Here is a 19,799-nt window from a genome sequence, read left to right as displayed (position 1 = left end):
CCGCGGCCACCCCGTCCCTCACCCCGCTCTGCCCGCCGGCCAGCTTCTCTGCCGACTCCGACCAGGAGAAGGAGGAGTGGGTGGCAGCCATGCAGCAGTCCATCGCCGCCGCCCTCTCCACCTCGGAGGTGGCGGAGAAGATCTGGGCGGTGGAGCCCAACCGCTTCTGCGCCGACTGCGGCTCGCCCAAGCCCGACTGGGCCTCCATCAACCTCTGCGTTGTCATCTGCAAGAGATGCGCAGGTAGCGGGGCGGCGTGGGCAGGCGGGAGGCCGGGGCAGAGGGGCAGCTAGCGCGGTGCGGCGCCGGTGGCGCTCACCCTTCGTCTAACCGTCAGGGGAGCATCGGGGCCTGGGCCCCAGCATCTCCAAGGTGCGCAGCCTGAAGATGGACAGGAAGGTGTGGACGGAGGAGCTGATCGAGGTAGGGGAGCAAATTCTTCCCAAAGCCGTTCGGGGGCTCCCCCTTGGTGGCCCCGTTGGGGCCCCCTTCTGGAGGGTCACCAGGACCGGGGCAGCGAGGCAGAGCTTGTGTCCAGCCCCATCCGAGCCCCGCTCCGGCCCCGGGGGGAGAGCGGGCAGCGGTGGGACTCGGGTCGGCACCCGCTGCAGACTGGGAGGTGCTGGGGGTGCAGCCATGCAGCCGCGGGGACCCCTGCAGCAGCCCCCCGTCCCGGCACCCTTCCCCTCCGACCCCTGCGGTCTGCGCCAGTCCAGGAGCTGCTGGCGTGTGCCCCGGGAAGGGCGGGCGCGCACCCCGGGAAGGGGTGGCGTGCACCCTGGGAACGGCGGGTGTGCACCCTGGGAAGAGGTGGCGTGCGTCCCGGGAAGGACTGGTGCACGCCCCGGGAAGGGGTGGTGTGCACCCCGGGAATGGTGGGTGTGTACCCCAGGGAGGGGTGGTGTGCACCCCGGGAACAGCAGGTGTGCGCCCCGGGAACGGCGGGTGTGCACCCCAGGAAGGGGTGGCGTGCACCCCGGGAACGGCGGGTGTGCACCCCGGGAAAGGGTGGCGTGCATCCCGGGAAGGACCGGTGCACGCCCTGGGAAGGGGTGGCGTGCACACCGGGAACGGTGGGTGTGCATCCCGGGAAGGGGTGGCGTGCGCCCTGGGAAGAGCGGGTGTACGCCCCGGGAAGGGGTGGTGTGTGCCCCAGGAAGGGGTGGCGTGCACCCCGGGAAGGGGTGGCGTGCGTCCTGGGAAGGGCCGGTGCACGCCCCGGGAAGGGGTGGTGTGCACACCGGGAACGGCGGGTGTGCACCCCGGGAAAGGGTGGCGTGCACCCCGGGAACGGCGGGTGTGCACCCCGGGAAGGGGTGGCGTGCACCCCGGGAACGGCGGGTGTGCACCCCGGGAAGGGGTGGCGTGCACCCCAGGAACGGCGGGTGTGCACCCCGGGAAAGGGTGGCGTGCACCCCGGGAACGGCGGGTGTGCACCCCGGGAAGGGGTGGCGTGCACCCCAGGAACGGCGGGTGTGCACCCCGGGAAAGGGTGGCGTGCATCCCGGGAAGGACCGGTGCACGCCCTGGGAAGGGGTGGTGTGCACACCGGGAACGGTGGGTGTGCATCCCGGGAAGGGGTGGTGTGCACCCTGGGAAGGGGTGGTGTGCGCCCTGGGAACGGCGTGTGTGCACCCTGGGAAGGGGTGGTGTGCACCCCGGGAACGGTGGGTGTGCATCCCGGGAAGGGGTGGTGTGTGCCCCAGGAAGGGGTGGCGTGCACCCTGGGAAGGGGTGGCGTGAGTCCCGGGAAGGGCCGGTGCACGCCCCGGGAAGGGGTGCTGTGCACCCCGGGAACGCCCTGCAGATGAGCCGGGGCCAGCACGCGGAGGACAAGCAACGCTTGTGTGCCTGCGCCCGGGAGACAGAAGGCGTCTGTCAGCGCTGAGGGAGCAGATTTCGGAGTGCCAAAAAGTCTAGACGGAGGGAGTAACCCTGCTCCCAGCCTCTCCACAGCCTCCCCACGGTGGGAAGCATCTGCGGGCGCGATGCTGGGGCGCGGGGTGCCGTCATGGGGTCCGTGCACCTGCGGGCGCGATGCCGGGGTGCGGTGCTGTCGCGGGGTCCGTGCACCTGTGGGTGCGATGCTGGGACACGACACCGTCATGGGGTCCGTGCACCTGTGAGCACAATGCTGGGGTGATGCTGTTGTGGGGTCTGTGCACCTGCGGGTGTGATGCTGGAGCACGGTGCCGTCATGGGGTCTGTGCACCCATGGGTGCGATGCCGTTGCGGGGTCTGTGCACCTGCGGGCGCGATGCTGGGGCGTGACGCCATTGTGGGGTCCGTGCACCCACGGGCGCGATGCCGGGATGCAGTGCTGTGGCGGGGTCCGTGCACCCGCGGACGCAATGCTGGGGTGATGCTGTCGTGGGGTCCGTGCACCCGCGGGCACAATGCTGGGGTGCGATGCTGTTGCGGGGTCCGTGCACTTGCGGGTGTGATGCCGGGACACGGTGCCATTGCGGGGTCCGTGCACCCACGGGCGCAATGCTGGGACGTGACGCCGTCGCGGGGTCCATGCACCCGTGGGTGCAGTGCCGTGGCAGGGTCTGTGCACCCGCGGGCATGATGCCGGGATGCAGTGCCGTGGTGGGGTCCGTGCATCTACGGGCGCGATGCTGGGGCATGACGCCGTCGTGGGGTCTGTGCACCCGCGGGCGTGATGCTGGGGCACGATGCCGTCGTGGGGTCCGTGCACCCACAGGCGCGATGCCGGGGTGATGCCGTGGCGGGGTCCGTGCACCTGCGGGCGCGATGCCGATGGCGCGTGTGGGAGGAAGGCTTCCGCCAAAGCAAAGCTCTGCGCCGGGCCGCCGACAGCTCCCCGAGCGCGTCGACCTCGCCTGCAGCTGGAGCCGCCCGGCTCCGTTCCAGACGTCGTTTGCCGGGGTTGGGACCGACCGGGGGCGGAGAGGGTCGGGCGGCTCCGGCTCTGCCCCGCGTCCCCGGCTGCGGCTGCGCAGCTCACGGCGGCCCCCGGCTTGCCTCCGCAGCTCTTCCGCCGCGCCGGCAACGCCGTGGCCAACCGCTTCTGGGCCGCCAACGTGCCGCCCAGCGAGGACATCACGCCGGGCAGCGGCAGCGAGGAGAGGCGCCGCTTCCTCGTCGCCAAGTACCGCGAGGGCAAGTACCGCCGCTACCACCCGCTCTTCGGCAACCAGGAGGAGCTCGACAGGGTCAGTCGCCTCGGGCGCCCCGGGGCTGAGCGCCCGGCTTTGCTCCCCTCACCCCATCCCCGTCCTCGTCCCCAACTCCACTCCTATCCCCGTCCCCATCCCCATCCCCATCCTCGTCCCCATCCCCATCTTCACCGCCATCCCCAACCCTATCCCTGTCCCCATTCCCATCCCTGTTCCCAACCCTATCCCCATCCCCGTCCTCAACCCTATCCCCATCCCCAACCCCATCCCAACCCCATCCCCAGCCCGGTCCCCGTCCCTGTGCCTGTCCCCATCCTCGTGCCCATCCCCATCCTCATCTCCATCCCCATCCCTGTCCCCCTCCCCATCCTGTCCCCCTTCCCCCCCCATCCTCATCTCATCCCTGTCCCTGTCCCCATCTCCAACCCCGTCCCCATCCCCAACCCCATCCCCATCCCCATCTCCACCTCCAATGCCACCCCCATCCCCCTTACCATCCCCATCCTCATCCCAACCCTAACCCCATCCCCACCCCATCCCCAACCTGGTCCCTGTCCCTGTCCCTGTCCCCGTCCTCATCCCTGTCCCCATCCCCATCCTCATCCTCATCCTCATCCTCATCCTCATCCTCATCCTCATCCCCATCCCCGTCCCTGTCCCCATCCTGTCTCCGCTGCCGTTCCCGTCCCCCTCCCCCTCCCCATCCCCATCCCCATTCCCGTCCCCATCCCCATCCCCATCTCATCCCTGACCCTGTCCCTGTCCCCAACCCCATCCCCATCGCCATCCCCGCGCCTGCCCGGCTCGCCGCGTGCCACATCCTCCCGGGTTGGGGGGGGGGAACAAAACTCCCCGCGTGCTGGCGGCCGACGGGCGCCCGGGTTGCAGCCGCTCGCGGCGCTTGTGCAATCCTGCGCCGCCGGCCGTTTGCCCCCGCTCCGCGGCGCCGGAGCTGCGCCCGTCGGCTTTCGGGAAGCGCGCCGGGGGCCGCGGGAACTCGCATGTGGGCTTGGTTGTTTTCCTGCTCTGGAGCGCCCCGGCCCCCCCCGCTCCTGCATGACTTCATCCCCGGCTCCTTGAGGGAGGGATCGAGCGCCGAGCCAGCTCCAAACTCGCTCTCCCCCTGTTCAAGCCTCCTTTTGTGCTGGCCGGCCCGGGTCGCTGGCCGCCTCTCCGCCGTGCCGTGCCGTGCCGCAGCGCGGCCGCCCCTTGCTGCTTCGTCCGGCCTGGCCGGGCTGCCCGCGGGGCCGCGGCTCGCGCAGCCTTCGGCCTCACCCGGCGCGCCGGCCGCCCCGCCGCAGGCGCTGTGCGCGGCCGTGACCACGGCGGACCTGGCCGAGACGCAGGCGCTGCTGTTCTGCGGGGCGGCGGTGAGCTGCGCCACGGGCGACCCGGCGTGCCCCACGCCCCTCGCCCTGGCCGAGCGCAGCGGCCAGCGCCTCCAGATGGAGTTCCTGCTCCACAACAGAACCTCAGGTAAGGCAGGCCGCCTGCGTGCCCAGCCCTGTGCTGCCCGCCACGTCCGGGCGCTTTCCTGCCGGCACCGCGGCTGCTCCTCCGGTTTGGCGCGTCGCCGGGTGCTGTGCAATGCGCAGGGTGGCACTGCGCAACGGGTGGCGCCGGGCAATGGGCAGCGCTGTGCAATGGGCAGCTCTGTGCAACGGGTGGTGCCGGGCAATAGGAGGTGCCATGCAATGGGAGGTCCCATGCAATGGGAGGTCCCATGCAATGGGGGGTGCTGTGCAACGGGAGGTGCCGTGCAATGGGCAGCGCCGTGCAATGGGAGGTGCCGTGCAATGGGAGGTCCCGGGCAATGGGAGGTGCTGTGCAATGGGAGGTCCCAGGCAATGCACAGGGTGGCACTGTGCAACGGGAGGTGCCACGCAACAGGAGGCGCCGGGCAATGGGAGGTGGCATGCAATGGGCAGCGCCATGCAACAGGAGGTGCCATGCAATGGGCAGTGCTGTGCAGTGGGAGGTGCCATGCAATGGGAGGTGCCGTGCAATGGGCAGTGCTGTGCAACGGAAGGCACTGTGCAACGGGAGGTGCCATGCAACGGGGAGTGCCGTGCAACGGGCAGCACCATGCAATGGGCGGTGCTGTGCAACGGGAGGCACTGTGCAGCAGGAAGTGCCGTGCAATGGGCAGCACCATGCTATGGGCAGCACCGTGCTATGGGCAGCACTGTGCTATGGGCAGCACTGTGCAGCGGGAGGTGCCGTGCAACAGGCAGCACTGTGCTATGGGCAGCACCGTGCTATGGGCAGCACTGTGCTATGGGCAGCACTGTGCAGCGGGAGGTGCCGTGCAACAGGCAGCACTGTGCTATGGGCAGCACTGTGCTATGGGCAGCACTGTGCTATGGGCAGCACTGTGCAGTGGGAGGTGCCGTGCAATGGGAGGCGCCGCGTTGCGAAGCTCCCTGCCGGCCTGCATCAGGTTTCAGGACAGAGCAGCTTTTTATCCCCCCCCAGCACTCAGCTGCGATCTAGCCCCCAAACCAAAATACCAGGGCAAAACCGCAGGAATCCTGGAGCCCGGTGCATTGCTGAGCCCGGAGCCGTCCTTCCTCCTGCTCCTCCCTCCAGCCGTCCCGCCGGCCCAGCTGCTTCGCAGCATGTTTGCAGACCGGGCTGCAGCCAAGGACTTGGCGGCGGATGCTGGGGCGGGGGGGTCTCGGGTTGGGGCTGCTCCTCGCCTGCCTCCCGGCAGTTTTGTTTTTCCTGGCTCTGCTGGGGAATCCCTTGGGATGCCCAGGAGGGACGCGGAGCGGGGCGCGTCGTGCTGGCGGAGCATGGGCCGTGGGCCAAGGGCGCTGGCGGGGATGGCTGCCCGGCCCTGCTCCGGGTCACGGCTCTGCGGTGCCGGCCCTGGGGCGTTGCAGACCTCCCTCCCTGCCCGCGCCGCTGCGGCTGCCGGAGGATGCTTGCAGTGCACCTCCCACCAGGCTCGTGCTTTTCCTCGATGGGGTTGGTTCGCCCTTGGAAAGCGCCAGGCGTTTTGGCGAGGCCGGGCGCTGTAGCCCGGGCAGGCAGCGCCGAGGGCCGGCGGCAGCCCAGGAGGGCTCCGGCCCTGCAGTTTTGGAGATGTCCGCGTGGAAGAGGTGGAGGGAAGGAGCTGCGGCGCGGCCGCCCGGCAGAAACCCGAGCCCCTTTTCCGGCCGGCGCTGGATGCTTCCCCGGTGGGGAAACTGAGGCACAGCATGGGGCGATGCTGACCTGCTCTGGGCGCTCCCAAACCCTGCTCTCCGCTCGGCTCCCTCCCCGGAGGCATCCGTGCTGCTGCGGCCAGGGAGGGGGGGGACCGTTCCTGTAGGGGTGCTGAGCCTGGTTCCCTGCTGGCTGCGCGGGGGCAGAGCGCTGCCGGGGGGGGCCGCCCGCCGGCTGCGTTTTGGCCCCCGCTGATTGCCCCTTGGGGAGAACATCTGTCCAGCAGTGGTGGTGGTGGGGGGGGTTGGAGCTGGGTGCGGTCCCAACCCAGCTGCTTTCTTCTGGCTCCCGTTTCTGCCGGCTCAGCGAAGCGCCGGCAGCGGGGGCGGCTGGGTTTTGGGGGGGGCCACCGAGCCGAGGGCGGTAGGCAGCGTTTGCGGGGTGCCGGGGGGGGGGTGGCCGCGCTGAGGTCCCCCCAGCCTTGACGGGCGGCCGGCCCCCGTTGGCAGAGACGCCGCGCCTGGAGGTGGGCAGCGGCGGGGAGAAGCACTACTCGGCGCTGCTGCCCTCCGTCGCCCACCACGGCTTCCTCTACAAGACGCCCTCCATGGCCAAGCCCGTCGGCGAGCGCAAGGGTCTGGAAGGTGAGCGGGCGCCCGCGGGGCCGAGGGATGCTGCGGAGGCTGCCGGCGCTGGGGGTGGGGGGGGACACGGCACCGGCATCCCCCCCCTGCTCCGCCGCGGGGCTGGAGCCGAGCCGCCTGCTTGTGCCGCGCAGAGTTCAGCCGCCGCTGGTGCACGCTGCACGACGGCGTCTTCAGCTACTACGAGAGCGACCGCAACGCCGTGCCCAACGGCGAGATCAAGGCGGAGGAGATTGTGTGCCTGGTGCACAACCCACCGCGCGCCCACGGGTAAGGCTGCGCCTGCCCGCCCGGCGCGCCGGGCTGCGGGGTGACGGTGCGGTTCCTCGCCGAAGCCTCGGCCGTGCCGCCGGAGTGGGTCGGGCGCAGGGTGGCTGGTTGCTGGCGGAGGGACCATCTCCCTCGGGTGCACCTCGCTCTTGGGTGCACCTCGCTCTCGGGTGCACCTTGCTTTTGGGTGCACCTTGGCTCTCGGGTCCACCTCACTGTTGGATGCACCTTGTTCTCAGGTGCACCTCACTCTTGGGTGCACCTTGCTCTTGGGTGCACCTTGCTTTGGGATGCACCTCGCTCTCGGGTGCACCTTGCTTTTGGATGCACCTTGCTCTCGGGTGCACCTCGCTCTCGGGTGCACCTTGCTTTTGGATGCACCTCGGTGTTGGGTGCACCTCACTCTCAGGTGCACCTCACTCTCGGGTGCACCTTGCTTTTGGATGCACCTTGCTGTTGGGTGCACCTCACTCTCAGGTGCACCCGCTGAGGATGCGCCGGCGTCCCCACCACCCCTGCATGTTCCTCTTCCCTCCTCCCTCTGCAGCATCGAGAGCACGTTTGAGGTTTACGTCGAGTCGGAGAGGCTCTACCTTTTCGGGCTGGACAGCCCCGAGGCCGTCCGGGAATGGCTGAAGTCCTTGGCCAAGGTAGAGGTCCCCGGAGCCGTTGACCCCGGCCGGGGGTGGCGGGGAAGCCGGTTCCCCGCTGCCGACGGGGCGCCGACGGGGTCCCTCGTCTGCCCCGGCCGCAGTGCTTCGTCCCGCCCCACGCGGAGGAGCTGCTGAGCCACGACTTCGAGAGGATCGGCCGGCTGCACTACAAGGGTGGCCTCAACCTGGAGCGGGCCCAGGAGGGCTGGTTCGCCCTGGCCGGCTCCACGCTCCATGTCTGCTTCGGGGAAGGCGACCGCGAGGAGCCGCTCCAGCTGCGCAAGCTGCAGGAGCTGTGTACGTGCTGCGCCCGGGCGTCAGTCGGGTTGGGAGGGACCTCAGGAGGTCTTGGATGCAGCTCCTGCTCCACGCATGGTCCATGAGGAGACCAAGCCAGGTCACTCGGGGCTTCGTCCGGGCTGGTGGCAACCAGCGAGGTGCCTTCAGTAGATGCTGCTCCGGCGTCCTGGGTGCTTGGGGTGCCTCCGTCGGGGGGTGCGGTGCAGCCAGCCCTTCCCCCACCACTGTTGGGCCATCCCCAGCTCTTCCTCCTGACCATCATCTTCCCCGTCCTGGGGAAGTCACCGCTCCTGCCCACCTCGGCTGGGGCCAGCACGCTGTCGAGGAGGGTCCGTGCGGTGGGACGAAGGTGGCCACCGTGCCAGCCGGGGCTGACGGCGGCTCCGCTTTCCCTCCGCAGCCATCCAAGGAGACAACGAGGTGCTGGTCCTGGTGGAGAGACGGAGGTGAAGGCACAGCCGGGTTGGAGAGGAGGGGTGGGAATCAGCCCCCCCTCCCCAAAACATCAACCCCCGCTTCCCCTGCCCCGGCTGAGCACCCGCAGTTGCCCGCAGGACGCTGTACATCCAGGGCGAGCGGAAGCTGGACTTCCTGGGCTGGGTCCAGGCCATCCAGAAGGCAGCGGGCAGCGCCGGCGACACCTTGTCGGAGCAGCAGCTCACCGAGGCGGACGTGCCGCTCCTGGTGGACCGGTGCATCGACTACATCACGCAGTGCGGTACGCGCGCGCCTCCTCCCCGCCGCGAGCCTGGGCGCCGTCGGCCGGACGGCGCTGAGACCTGGCTCACTCGTGACGCGCGTCCCTCTCGCTCCTTGAGAGCCCGCTGCAAGCTGGTCCGAGCTCCCCAGGATTTCAGGGTTGGGAAGGGGGTTTGGATCCAGCGCTGCGCGCCGGCAGGAGCTGGCGGTGGTCGCAGGAGGACCTGCAGGGCCGGTGACGCGGGGCTCACCGCCGCCGGCCACCCCCCAGGCCTGACCTCCGAGGGCATCTACCGCAAGAGCGGGCAGAACTCCAAGACCACCGGCCTCCTGGAGATGCTGCGCAAGGACGCCCGCAGCGTCCGCCTCAAGGAGGGCGAGCACCAGGTGGACGATGTCTCCAACACCCTCAAGCGCTTCTTCCGCGACCTCGGCGACGGGCTCTTCACCAAGCGCTGGAGCCAGGACTGGCTGCGGGCCACGGGTGAGGTGGCCAGGCTGGCTGGGCTGGGGGAGCCCGGCGAGGCTGGGGGAGATGGGGGGGCCTGCTGCTCCCTGGCTTTGCCGATGCCTGGCTGCACGGCCTTGGGAAAGTCACTTTGCCTCCCCTTGTCCCATCATCCTCCCCTTGCTCCATCATCCCCCCTTACTCCATCATCCTCCCCTTTGCTCCATCATCCCCCCTTACTCCATCATCCTCCCCTTTGCTCCACCATCCCCCCTTGATCCACCATCCCCCCTTATTCCATCATCCTCCCCTTTGCTCCATCATCCCCCCTTACTCCATCATCCCCCCTTACTCCATCATCCTCCCCTTTGCTCCATCATCCCCCCTTGATCCACCATCCTCCCTTACTCCATCATCCTCCCCTTTGCTCCATCATCCCCCCTTACTCCATCATCCTCCCCTTTGCTCCATCATCCCCCCTTGCTCCATCATCCTCCCCTTTGCTCCATCATCCCCCTTTGATCCATCATTCCCCCTTACTCCATCATCTCCCCTTGCTCCATCATCCTCCCCTTGCTCCATCAGCCCCCCCTTTGCTCCATCAGCCCCCCCTTTGCTCCATCATCCCCCCTTACTCCATCATTCTCCCCTTACTCCATCATCCTGCCCTTACTCCATCATCCTCCCCTTTGCTCCATCATCCCCCCCTTGCCCCATCATCCTCCCCTTGCCCCATCATCCCCCCTTTGCTCCATCATCCTCCCCTTGCCCCCTTGCACAGCTCTTTGCAACCGTCCTCTGCCTTTGAGCAAAGCCTGCCTGGGCGTCCTGGGGCCGCTGAGCCCCTCCAGGATGTGGAGAAGCCACATCTGGTACCCACGTGTTTCCCGGGGCTGGCTAGAGGTGGCCCCATCTGCAGCAAGCCAGAGCTGCCCCAAGCTGGGTGCCGAGCCGAGGGCAGGGAGGGCGACGTGCCGGCGGGTGCGGAGCGACACCCCGCGGGGGGCAGGTGGATACCAGGGACCTCCTGCGGGAGAGGGGACGGTGGGGGTGCGGGTCTCCATCGACGGGTCCCGCTGCCTTCTTGTGCTGACTGCCCGCCTTAGCGCTGGAGGAGGAGGAGGCGAGGATCAGCGAGTACCGGCGGCTCCTGAGCATCCTGCCCGCGGTGAACAGGGCCACGCTGAAGGCGCTCATCAACCACCTCTTCCGGTGAGGAGGGCAGCAACGGCCGGTGCTGGGGTCCCCCTGCCCTCGTGGGTGCCGGGGGTCCTGGGCAGGCTGAGAGGGGAAAGGAAAGCCCCCTTCCCACTGTGTCTGCACCAAGCAAGGGAAGGATGGGGTTTTTGGGTCGGCTGGGGGGGCCCCAAAGCTGAGCATCATCCCGGCCCGGGGAGGAACCCATTGGCGAGGCTGGAGGGGGATCCTGGGGCAGGAGCGGGCTCCGAACCATGACAGGGTCCCGTTTGGGTCCCCGTAGGGTCCAGCGCTTCTCCGGAGACAACCAGATGAACACGCACAACCTGGCCATCGTCTTCGGGCCCACTCTCTTCCAGACGGATGGGAAGGACTACAAGGCGGGCCGCGTGGTGGAGGACCTCATCAACCACTACGTGAAGATCTTTAACGTAGGTTGGCTGCCTTCCCCCAGCCCTGCTACATGCTGTCAGCTCCCTAGAGGGATGCTGTAGGAGGCCTGGCTCTGACGGCACCTGGCCAGCTCTGAACCAGGGCAACATGAATATTCACACCAGCTCCTGGCTCGCTGTGAGGAGGGTGATTTTCCAGGGGACAGCCTGGGCTCAGGAGGAGGCCACGAGAGGAAGAAACTGGATGCACTCCTTCTGCAGCAGTCTCTTCGGAGACAAGTGCGGGGTGGGGGACGTTGTCTGGCAAACTCTGGAGAGATCCTGAGCCTGGAGGCTGGTGGGCAGAAGCGCCGTGGGGACCAGCCTCTGCTTCTGCAATGAAATTTAGGAGTCTTCTCGTCGCCGCTTGTGGTCCCAAGTCTGGGATGCAAGCAGGGATTTATCTCCCAGCCTTGATCACTCTCTTGGCAGGTCAATGACCAAGAGATGAAAAAGCAGCAGGATGAGATCACAGCCATCATGAAGATGCGGGAGGCGGCGTCCAGCGGGACGCAGGTGGGTCCCCGGCGCGGAGGTCCTTCCCGTGGCATCCTCTTCCACGTGATCATCTGCAGGGTCTCCGGCGCATCGCCTGCCCCTCGTGGCACACCTGCGCTCTCCGACGTGCAAATCCCTTCTCCGCTCCGTTCCCATCCTCTTGCAGCCTTGGGGAAGCTCATCTGCTCCCCCAACCCCAGAGCTGCTGGCGACGCCCCAGGAAGAGCGTGTCCGTGCCGGGCGGGTGGCCAGGGTGCTGGGACCCCGGGCTGCATGCGGGAAGGTCCCTGCGACCCCTCTCGTGTCTCTCAGCTGAGGGTGCTGAGCGACAGTGTGCTCCCCCGAAAGCCTGGGCAAGCTGCCGGTGTTGCCCGGCGAAGGGGGCTGGTTTGGTGCAAGGGGTGTGGGCAGCGGCGGGGGGCTCTGCCGCGGGAAAGGCCGGTGGGAGCTGGCGAACGGGGCGCGTGTGCACGTGGGGCTGCGCGGCCGGGGTTAGCTTGGGCGTGGAGAGCTGCAGGTTGAAGCGCCCTGCCGTCCCCTTCCAGCAAGCCGGGGACTTCATCTGCACCGTGTACCTGGAGGAGAAGAAGACGGAGGCAGAGCAGCACGTCAAGGTGCGCGGAGGGGACGGGGACCCATGGCACCAGGCACGGGGCTGGCGAGCGGCTGCTTGGCCCCCGGGGCTCTCGGAGAGGATGCCGGAGCCCCTGGGAGCCGGCACGGCCGCAGAAGGAGCGGGGTGCTGCTCCGCTCAGCCAGGCTGGTGCAGGAAGGTGCCAGCGTGATGCAGCCGGTCCCCTCCGCCCCCCCTGCAGATCCCGGCGACGATGACAGCTGAAGAGCTGACCTTTGAGATCCTGGACCGAAGGAAAATCGTCATGAAGGAGAAGGACTATTGGAGCTGCTTCGAAGTGAACGAGAGGGAGGAGGCAGGTGGGCGCGGGAAGCGATGCGGACGGGGACGGGAGGGCTCGCCGGGCAGGCTCCCGCGGCGTGGGAGGCATCTGCCTGCATCTTTAGGGATTTAAATGCTTGGCTTGGATGTCTGGATGCTCCTGCCACCAGCAGCAGCAGCCCTGGGGATGCGGTGTCTGTAGGCAGGAGCAAACGAGAGCAGGATTAGCCCTCTGCCCCCAGCCCGGCTTGCAGGGCCTGGCGGAGCAGCCTGGCCGGCAGTCACGCAGGGGCACCGAAAGCCCCGGCCTCTTCCTTGGAAGAAACATGAGACGTTTTAGTCCTTGCCAAAAGCAAAAAAATCCAATGCAGCCTCGGCGCTGCCTCCCCACCCTTTGCCTCCCCCGTGGCAGGGGTGGTGTCGGCGTCTCCCCTTCGCTCCCGGGCTGTGCGCTCGGCCGTGGCCCGTCACCGCCCGGGAGCTGCCGCCAGCCGGGGCAGAGCTCCGGACGAGACCGCACAGAGGCTGCGCTCGGCCGCGGCAAAGCTGACGACCACCCAGCCCTTAAAAGAAATCTCTGCAAGGTCTAAAATTAGCCTAAGAAGGAACAGCCGTGTATTTACTTTCATGAAATTCTTTTGTTATGAAATTCTTTACTCGCCCTTTGCTGCCGTGGAAATGTGTCCGCAGGAGAATACCTACGTGCATATTTTGCGAGTACAAGTGCAAGTTACATATTTGCGTACAACATGGCCAAATATGTTTGCAATTGTTCCTCAGGCCCCTCCCAGGGTCTGAGAGTCCCCGCTGCCGCATGCCGTGGGCCGGGAGCCACCTCCCTAGGGGACAATTAGCAGCGGCAGCGCCGTGAAACGGTTAAAACCTGGCGGATGGTGCAGGGCAGCCCTGGTGTTGTCCCATGGCTGAGCCCCTGCCTGGCGCCAGCCCCGGGGGCGATGTTGACCCCTTCCTCCCTCCCTCCCGGCACAGAGCGGCCCTTGCACTACTCGGAAAAAGTCCTGCCCATTTTGCACAGCCTGGGGACGGAGAGCTACCTGGTGGTGAAGAAGCAGATGTCCATGGAGAACATGCTGCTCTACCTCGGTGAGGAAGCGGCCAGAGGGCTGGGAGCCGGGGCGCAGGGGCGATGCTGGGTCCCGGGCAGGCCCTGCGGGCTGGATGCCCCCGGTCCCCCCCGGGATGTGCGTACAAGCCGTCTCGGGGCCGGAGCTGCTCTGACCTGTTCCCCCTTCCCTGTTGCCTCCCAGCCAGCAGAGTGGGTGACTGCAAGCACGGCATGATGAAGTTTCGGGAGGAGAGGAACCTGCTGGGGCTCGGCGTGAGCACGGGCTTCCACGACCGCTACTTCATCCTCAACCACAGCTGCCTGCGGCTCTACAAGGAAGTGCGGGTGAGCTGCCCGCCGCGCGCCGCTCCCGTCCCGCGTTGCATTACGCAGGCAGCGATCCGAGCCACCCCGGGAAGCGCTTGTATTCCCGCAGACCGGGGTCTTGCCCGCAGCGAGTCAGGAGCCTGCTCTGAGTTAGTGCAAGGAGTTAGGAGGAGGACCCAGGCGTCCTGGCCGTGCTGGGACATCTCTGCTGGCTCCTCTGGTCCCGCTGGGCTCGTGGTCTCGCCCCACAGCCGGCGGCACCGCTGCCTCCGTCCCTGTCCCTGTGGAGCGAGGGCCGGGCAGAGACGGTCCCCTCTCCTCGCTGCGGTGCCCGGTTTTAACCCCGTCCTCCGTTAAACAGAGCCTGAAGCAACGGACCCCCCCGTTGGAGAGCGTAAGTAGCAGAGCCGGATGGGTGCCCAAGGGCTCCCGTCGCCCTCTGCATTTACAAATCTGCCCCGGGGGTCGATCCCGAATCCAGTCCCGAAAGCCGCTGGCCTGGCTGCACGCGGCTGGGTGCGCTGCAGAGCGGGGCAGAGCCGGCTGCACCGGCTGCGGGTGCAAGGGACCCCCCCCCGCCGCCCGAGGCTCGAGCCTGAACCTGCTCCCCGGCCCCCGGCGCGCAGCGCGACCTGGCAAAGGGAGCCGGCTGGAGCTGGAGCTGGGCCTGCCTTTGCCCGGGACGTCCTGCTTTGCTTAGATCCCCGCTTTCCGTAAACGGCTCCGTTTGGTGCAGTGTGTCGGTGCACATCCTGCTGCTGCGCGGCTCCCCGCATTTTCTCCACTGCACGCGACGTTTGGGGCCAGCTCTGCTCTTGGCAGGACCTCGCTCTGCCGGGGGGATGTCACCGGCGGCTCCGCAGCCCCCCAACGCCTTGCCGGCACCCTGTCTCTCCCCAGAGCCACAAGCCAGAGAAGGAATGGCCCATCAGGAACCTGAAGGTCTACCTGGGCATCAAGAAGAAGCTTCGCCCGCCGACATGGTGAGCAGGCACTCGGGGCTCCGGCGGGAGCGGGCTGCACCAGGCGACCTGGGCCCGCTGTGGGGACGGGGACGGGGACGGTCCGGCGGCTGCGACACGGCTGCTGCTGGCCTTGCCTCTTGCCAGCAGATGTCAGAGCAGCCTTGCAGCGCGCCGGGGCTGCAGCCAGCGCATCGGGGCGGCGCGGCTGTGCGCACCGCCGGGGCCGGCCAGCGCGGCTGTGCGCTGGGGCTGCCCCCCGCAGGGTCCTGCGTGACTGGCCTTGCCCGAGCGCCTGCCAGGAGCTGCGGCGGGTGGGGGAACAGCGTGGGAGGGCGTGCACACGAGTGTGTGTGTGCGTGTGTGTGTATGCGTGCCTGGACGTGTGCCCACGCATGCATGCGAGTGTGTGTGTGTGCGTGCATGCAAGAGTGTGCGTGTGCATGCAAGCATGCGTGCACCTACCTGCGAGCGCGTGCGTGTTTGTGTGTGCATGCGTGCGAGCCTGATGCGCAGCAAAGGCTTGCAGGGAGGCTTCAAAAACATTTGCTTAACAGCTACAACATGTTGTGGGGGAGCCAAACGTGTGCATGCAAGCGTGTGCGTGCATGTGGGTGTGTGCACGCCTGTGAGCGTGTGCATTCAGGAGCGTACGTGTGCATGCATGTGAATGCGTGCACGGTTGTGTGTGCGTGCCTGTGTGTGCTTGAGCATGTGCAGCAGGCGCTGCTGCCCATAGGCAAGCAAATCCAGCAGTGCCTGCCGGCGTACAGACCTGCCGGTGACTCTCGTGCCCGAGCACAGCTGAAATGCGAGGTTACAGCCGGAAGGGCTCGTGGCGCGTTGTCCTTGGAGGGGCACCAGGTCACTGCTGAGTGCAGGGCTGCAGCAGGGACGGGGAACCCGCACGAGCTCTGCGTGCCTGCTTGGCAGCGCTGGCGCAGGGAGGGCAGCACTGCCGCGCTTGGCAGGCGCCCACTGTCTGCGAGGGCCCCGTTGGATTGCCAACGGGTGCAAAATGGGAAGGAACCAGAGCTATTGCCTGTGGCTTTACTGGCCCTGAATCACTAGGTAGTGTTGCATCAGGCTGTTCGATCCCCGATGCACGCGCTGGCTATGGCTGCGTTTCAGTGATAGGTGAACTTCCCAAAGCACGGGCGTCAAATGCTCCACAAAGACATTTGGCAGATGATGATCAAATGCCTCCCCTCCATTGCTGTCATCCCTGGGGATGAGGCAGGTTCTCAGCCAAGGCTGCGGGGCCAGCTGGTCGCTCTGAAAGCAAAGAGCCCAGGGGAAGCCCTGACAGAAGCTGTCCTGTGTGCCCTGCTGCACGGGGATGCGGGTGGCTCGCAGGGATGCAGGGGGGTTACAGGAATGTGGGTGGTTTTCAGGGGTGCGGGTGGATCACAGGGATGTGGGTGTCTTGCAGGGATGCAGGTGGCTTGTAGGGATGCAGGTAGTTTACTGAGATGCAGGTGGATCTCAGGGTTGTGGGTAGATCACAGGGATGCTGGTGGATTAGAGGGATGCAGGTGGATGACAGGGATGCAGGTGGAGGACAGGGATGTAAGTGGGTTGCAGGGATGCAGGTGGCTCACAGGAATATTGTGGATCTCAGGGATACAGGTGGTTTGCAGGGATGCAGAAGGATCACAGGGATAGAGATGGATATGTGATGCAGGTAGATTACTGGGATGTGGGTAGTTTGCTGCGATGCAGGTGGATCTCAGGGATGCAAGTGGTTTGCGGGAATGCAAGAGGATCGCAGGGATGTGGGTGGCTTGCAGGGATGCAGGTGGATGACAGGGATGCAGGTGGATCTCAGGGATGCAGGAGGATCTCTTGGATGCAGGTGGTTTGTGGGGATGCAGGTGGATCACAAGGATGCTGGTGGCTTTCAGGGATGCAGGTGGATCACAAGGATGCAGGTGCCGTGCAGAGATGCAGGAGGATCTCGGGCATACAGGGAGATCTCAGGGATGCAGGAGGATTACAGGGATGCTGGTGGCTCATAGAGATGCAGGAGGATCTCAGGCATGCAGGGAGGTCTGAGGGATGCAGGTGGTTTGCGGGGACGCGGCTGGCTTGCAGGGATGTAGGAGGATCACAGGGATGTGGGTGGCTGGCAGGGATGCAGGAGCATCGCAGGGATGCGGGTGGTTTGCAAGGATGCAGGTGGCTTGCAGGGACGTGGGTGGTTGCTGGGATACTTATTAACCCAGAGCCCTTGGAGCTAAGGCCAGAGGAGGTCTGCGAGACTGGTCTTCATCTTCTCACCTCTCTCCTTCCAGCTGGGGTTTTACGGTCTTCTACGAAAATGAGAAGCACGAGAAACAGCAATGGTAAGGCGGGGGAGGACACGGCGGTGCTGAACGCACCCCGGCCGGGCTGCGGGTGCCCCAGTCCCGCAGGGGATGCTCGCCAGCCTCCTGGCCTTGCTCTTCTTGGAGCAGCCCACTGCTCGGTGCCCTGGCCTGGCTGAAGGGGCCGGGGGTGGGGGGGGCCACGCTCTGTCCCCCGCCGCACACCAGGCGCGTGGATCCGGGCTGCCCCGAGCTCCCATCCCTCCGTCTGTCTGCGCCTCCGCCTGCCTCCGCTCCGGGGGCGCCTGTAGGAGGTTTGCATCAGCAGACGCTGCATGTCATCCGCTCGCTAATGAGCGTGTCAGTAATCTGTCACCCGCGCACCGCTGTATTGCCGTTAATCCTGGCAACACCCACTCGCTCCCCCAGCCCGAAAGCTTCCTAGCACCCGGGCTAAAAATAGGCATGATCTGGAGCAGCGCTCCGGCCCCGGTGCCTCTCTCCCGGCGCCGCGGCCGTGCGTGCAGTTGGAGGCGAGTCGGTGCCTGCCGGCGCCGGGCGAAGGGGGGGTCCGTGCCGCAGGAGCCGGGGAAGAAGGGGGGGAGCGGGGCAGCGGCGGGCGCGCTAAGGGGGGGCTGCTGTTGCCGCAGGTACCTGTGCTGCGACACCCAGGCGGATCTGCGGGAGTGGTTCGCCACCTTCCTCCACGCGCAGGTAGGGGCCACCCGGCGGCTCGGACCGTCGCCCGCAGGCTGGGGACCCGAAAGCCCCGATTCAGGCGGCAGGGCTTCGAGGTCCCCGTCTTGCTGCCCCCCCCCAACTCCTCCATCCGCCGGCGAGCGCTGCGCGTCCTTCACCGTTTCGGCCGGCTCTGTGCCCAGAACGGCGGCGCCGTGTGGCCCTCGGAGAGCTGCAAGGTGCGGGCGTCGCGGCCGCAGCCGGACTCCAGGTTGGGCAACGTCTCCCTCATCCCGCTGCGCGGCAATGAGAGCGACATGAGGAGCAGCGTGGCCGCTTTCGCCACCGACCCGCTCACCGTGAGTGCCGCCCGGCGGGGTTTCCACGCACGGGGGCACCCCGATGCTTGCCTGCTTCGGGCAGGTCCGGGCTCCCTCCGTTGCCGGCGGCCGTCGCTTCCCGCGGCCCGGTGGGGCCGGCCGGGGCGGTGCGGTGCGGTGCGGCGCGGCTCGCGCTGCCCGCTGCGACGGGCTCCTTGCTCTGAAACGCCGTCTTGATCGCAAGGCAGCTGCCGCCTTGCGTGCCCGGCTCGTGCCGGCTGGGAATTTCCTACCTGCTGCATGCAGCCATGGAAATCTCAGAGACTCACTGGCGCGCCGCGGCCCCAGGGTGCAGCCGGCGGTCTGGGTGAGGAGCGCGTGAACCGGCTCATCCGTGGGTCCTTGTTGCTGTTGTAGACCTGACGGGAGCCGGCTGCTCCTCGGGGCGCATCCGAGGGACCCTTGTCCTCCCCGCTGTGACGGCTGAGCCTCTGCACGGGGCCACGTCGCCGAGCGGCCGCGTCCCCTCCTGCCCTCCCGCGCCTCGCCCCGGCGTGATGCTCGTGGAGGACGCTGGGCGCTAACCGGGGCCTTTCTGCTCTCTCCTAGCTCCTCCGAAACGTCTGAGCTGGAGGCCTGACGCCTGTCAGGTAGGTGCCGGCGGAGCGGGGCCGGAGGCGGCAGCCGGCTCTCCCCCGGCTTCGCTGACCCGCCGCTCTCCCCTTGCACCCCCAGATGTGCTGCCGGCGGAGGCGGTGGGCCGGGGGGGGAGAGCACCCCGCTTGCCAGGACCCCGTGACTGCTTCGTCTCCCTCCACGCCGGCTGCAGCCAGCGCGACCCGCGGGAAAAAGGAGCCGGCGGGGACGGGGACGGCGGCAAAGCCACCCCGCCGCTGGCTCCCGCTCCGAGACCCAGCCGGGCAGGCGGCGGGGGCAGCTGGGGAGGGGGATGCCCCAGGGCTCGTCCTCCCCTCCTTCCTCCCTGCCTGCCCCAATCCCAACCGCTCGCCCTCGGTGCGCTGGGAGCGGGGTGCACGCAGCTGCCAGGGCCCGCGGCCGGGCGGCGGGACGGGCCCCGCTTCCCGACGCCCACTCTTGTGTATATTAAACGTTTTTGGGGAAAACGGGGTGGAGGTGTCCAAGTGTTTGCTGGCAGCTTTGGGGGCGGGGGGGGGTCCCCGGCCTGGGGACCGCAGAGCAGCTGCGCCGCTGCCCTGGGAACCCGCCGCCCCGCCATGCGTTTGTGTGCACATGTAGAAGAACATGTGTGCAAGCGTGTGAGTGCATATGTGGATGTACACCTGTACAAGAACACGTGTGCAAGCATGCACGCGCATGCGTGTGTGTGCAAGCACGTGTGCATGCGTCTGTGTGCACGTGTAGAAGAACATGTGTGCAAGCGTGTGAGTGCATATGTGGGTGTACACCTGTACAAGAACACGTGTGCAAGCATGCACGCGCATGCATGTGTGTGCAAGCACATGTGTGCATGCGTCTGTGTGCACATGTAGAAGAACACGTGTGCAAGTGTGTGAGTGCATATGTGTGTACACCTGTACAAGAACACGTGTGCAAGCATGTGCGTGCATGCATGTGTGGGTGCATATGTCTGTACACAGGTACACGAATGCCTGTGTCAGTGCATACTCTCGTGTACACATGTACAAGGACACATGTGCATGCATGTGTGAGTGCATAGGGCCAAAACGCTCCTAACTGCACCCAGGCCGGGGTGTCCGGGGCTGGGTCTCAGTGGGGCATCACCTCGGACAGGCGGCCATGGCCGGGTTGGTGTCTGCCGCGACGCCCGCT

At 67.2% G+C, this 19,799-nt stretch overlaps 1 protein-coding gene across 13 annotated transcripts in view; it reads left to right on the top strand.

Annotated features, from left to right (window-relative positions):
• ARAP1 (ArfGAP with RhoGAP domain, ankyrin repeat and PH domain 1) overlaps positions 1-19,114 on the top strand; it is a 59,099-nt gene extending 39,985 nt beyond the window's left edge. For 9 of the 13 annotated variants that reach the window (XM_068930849.1, XM_068930848.1, XM_068930847.1 and 6 more), the window contains 25 exons: positions 44-243; positions 338-423; positions 2,997-3,179; positions 4,445-4,619; positions 6,803-6,937; positions 7,072-7,207; positions 7,755-7,857; positions 7,962-8,157; positions 8,561-8,606; positions 8,715-8,878; positions 9,131-9,343; positions 10,414-10,519; positions 10,788-10,935; positions 11,368-11,451; positions 11,979-12,047; positions 12,249-12,366; positions 13,319-13,432; positions 13,597-13,739; positions 14,083-14,115; positions 14,622-14,704; positions 16,978-17,028; positions 17,640-17,703; positions 17,871-18,026; positions 18,597-18,637; positions 18,723-19,114. In XM_068930849.1, the coding sequence (XP_068786950.1) occupies positions 44-243; positions 338-423; positions 2,997-3,179; positions 4,445-4,619; positions 6,803-6,937; positions 7,072-7,207; positions 7,755-7,857; positions 7,962-8,157; positions 8,561-8,606; positions 8,715-8,878; positions 9,131-9,343; positions 10,414-10,519; positions 10,788-10,935; positions 11,368-11,451; positions 11,979-12,047; positions 12,249-12,366; positions 13,319-13,432; positions 13,597-13,739; positions 14,083-14,115; positions 14,622-14,704; positions 16,978-17,028; positions 17,640-17,703; positions 17,871-18,026; positions 18,597-18,614 (2,824 nt within the window). In that variant the 3' untranslated portion in view covers positions 18,615-18,637; positions 18,723-19,114. The remainder of the gene's footprint in view (positions 1-43; positions 244-337; positions 424-2,996; positions 3,180-4,444; positions 4,620-6,802; positions 6,938-7,071; positions 7,208-7,754; positions 7,858-7,961; positions 8,158-8,560; positions 8,607-8,714; positions 8,879-9,130; positions 9,344-10,413; positions 10,520-10,787; positions 10,936-11,367; positions 11,452-11,978; positions 12,048-12,248; positions 12,367-13,318; positions 13,433-13,596; positions 13,740-14,082; positions 14,116-14,621; positions 14,705-16,977; positions 17,029-17,639; positions 17,704-17,870; positions 18,027-18,596; positions 18,638-18,722) is intronic. The other 4 variants (XM_068930856.1, XM_068930853.1, XM_068930851.1 and 1 more) reach the window with 1 other exon arrangement.
• Positions 19,115-19,799: the final 685 nt, after the last annotated feature.

The sequence above is a fragment of the Struthio camelus genome, chromosome 1 (assembly GCF_040807025.1).
Source record: "Struthio camelus isolate bStrCam1 chromosome 1, bStrCam1.hap1, whole genome shotgun sequence".
Classification (NCBI taxonomy): domain Eukaryota; kingdom Metazoa; phylum Chordata; class Aves; order Struthioniformes; family Struthionidae; genus Struthio; species Struthio camelus.
Note: the sequence above shows the minus strand (reverse complement) of the source record. Positions and strands in the feature narration are given on the sequence as shown.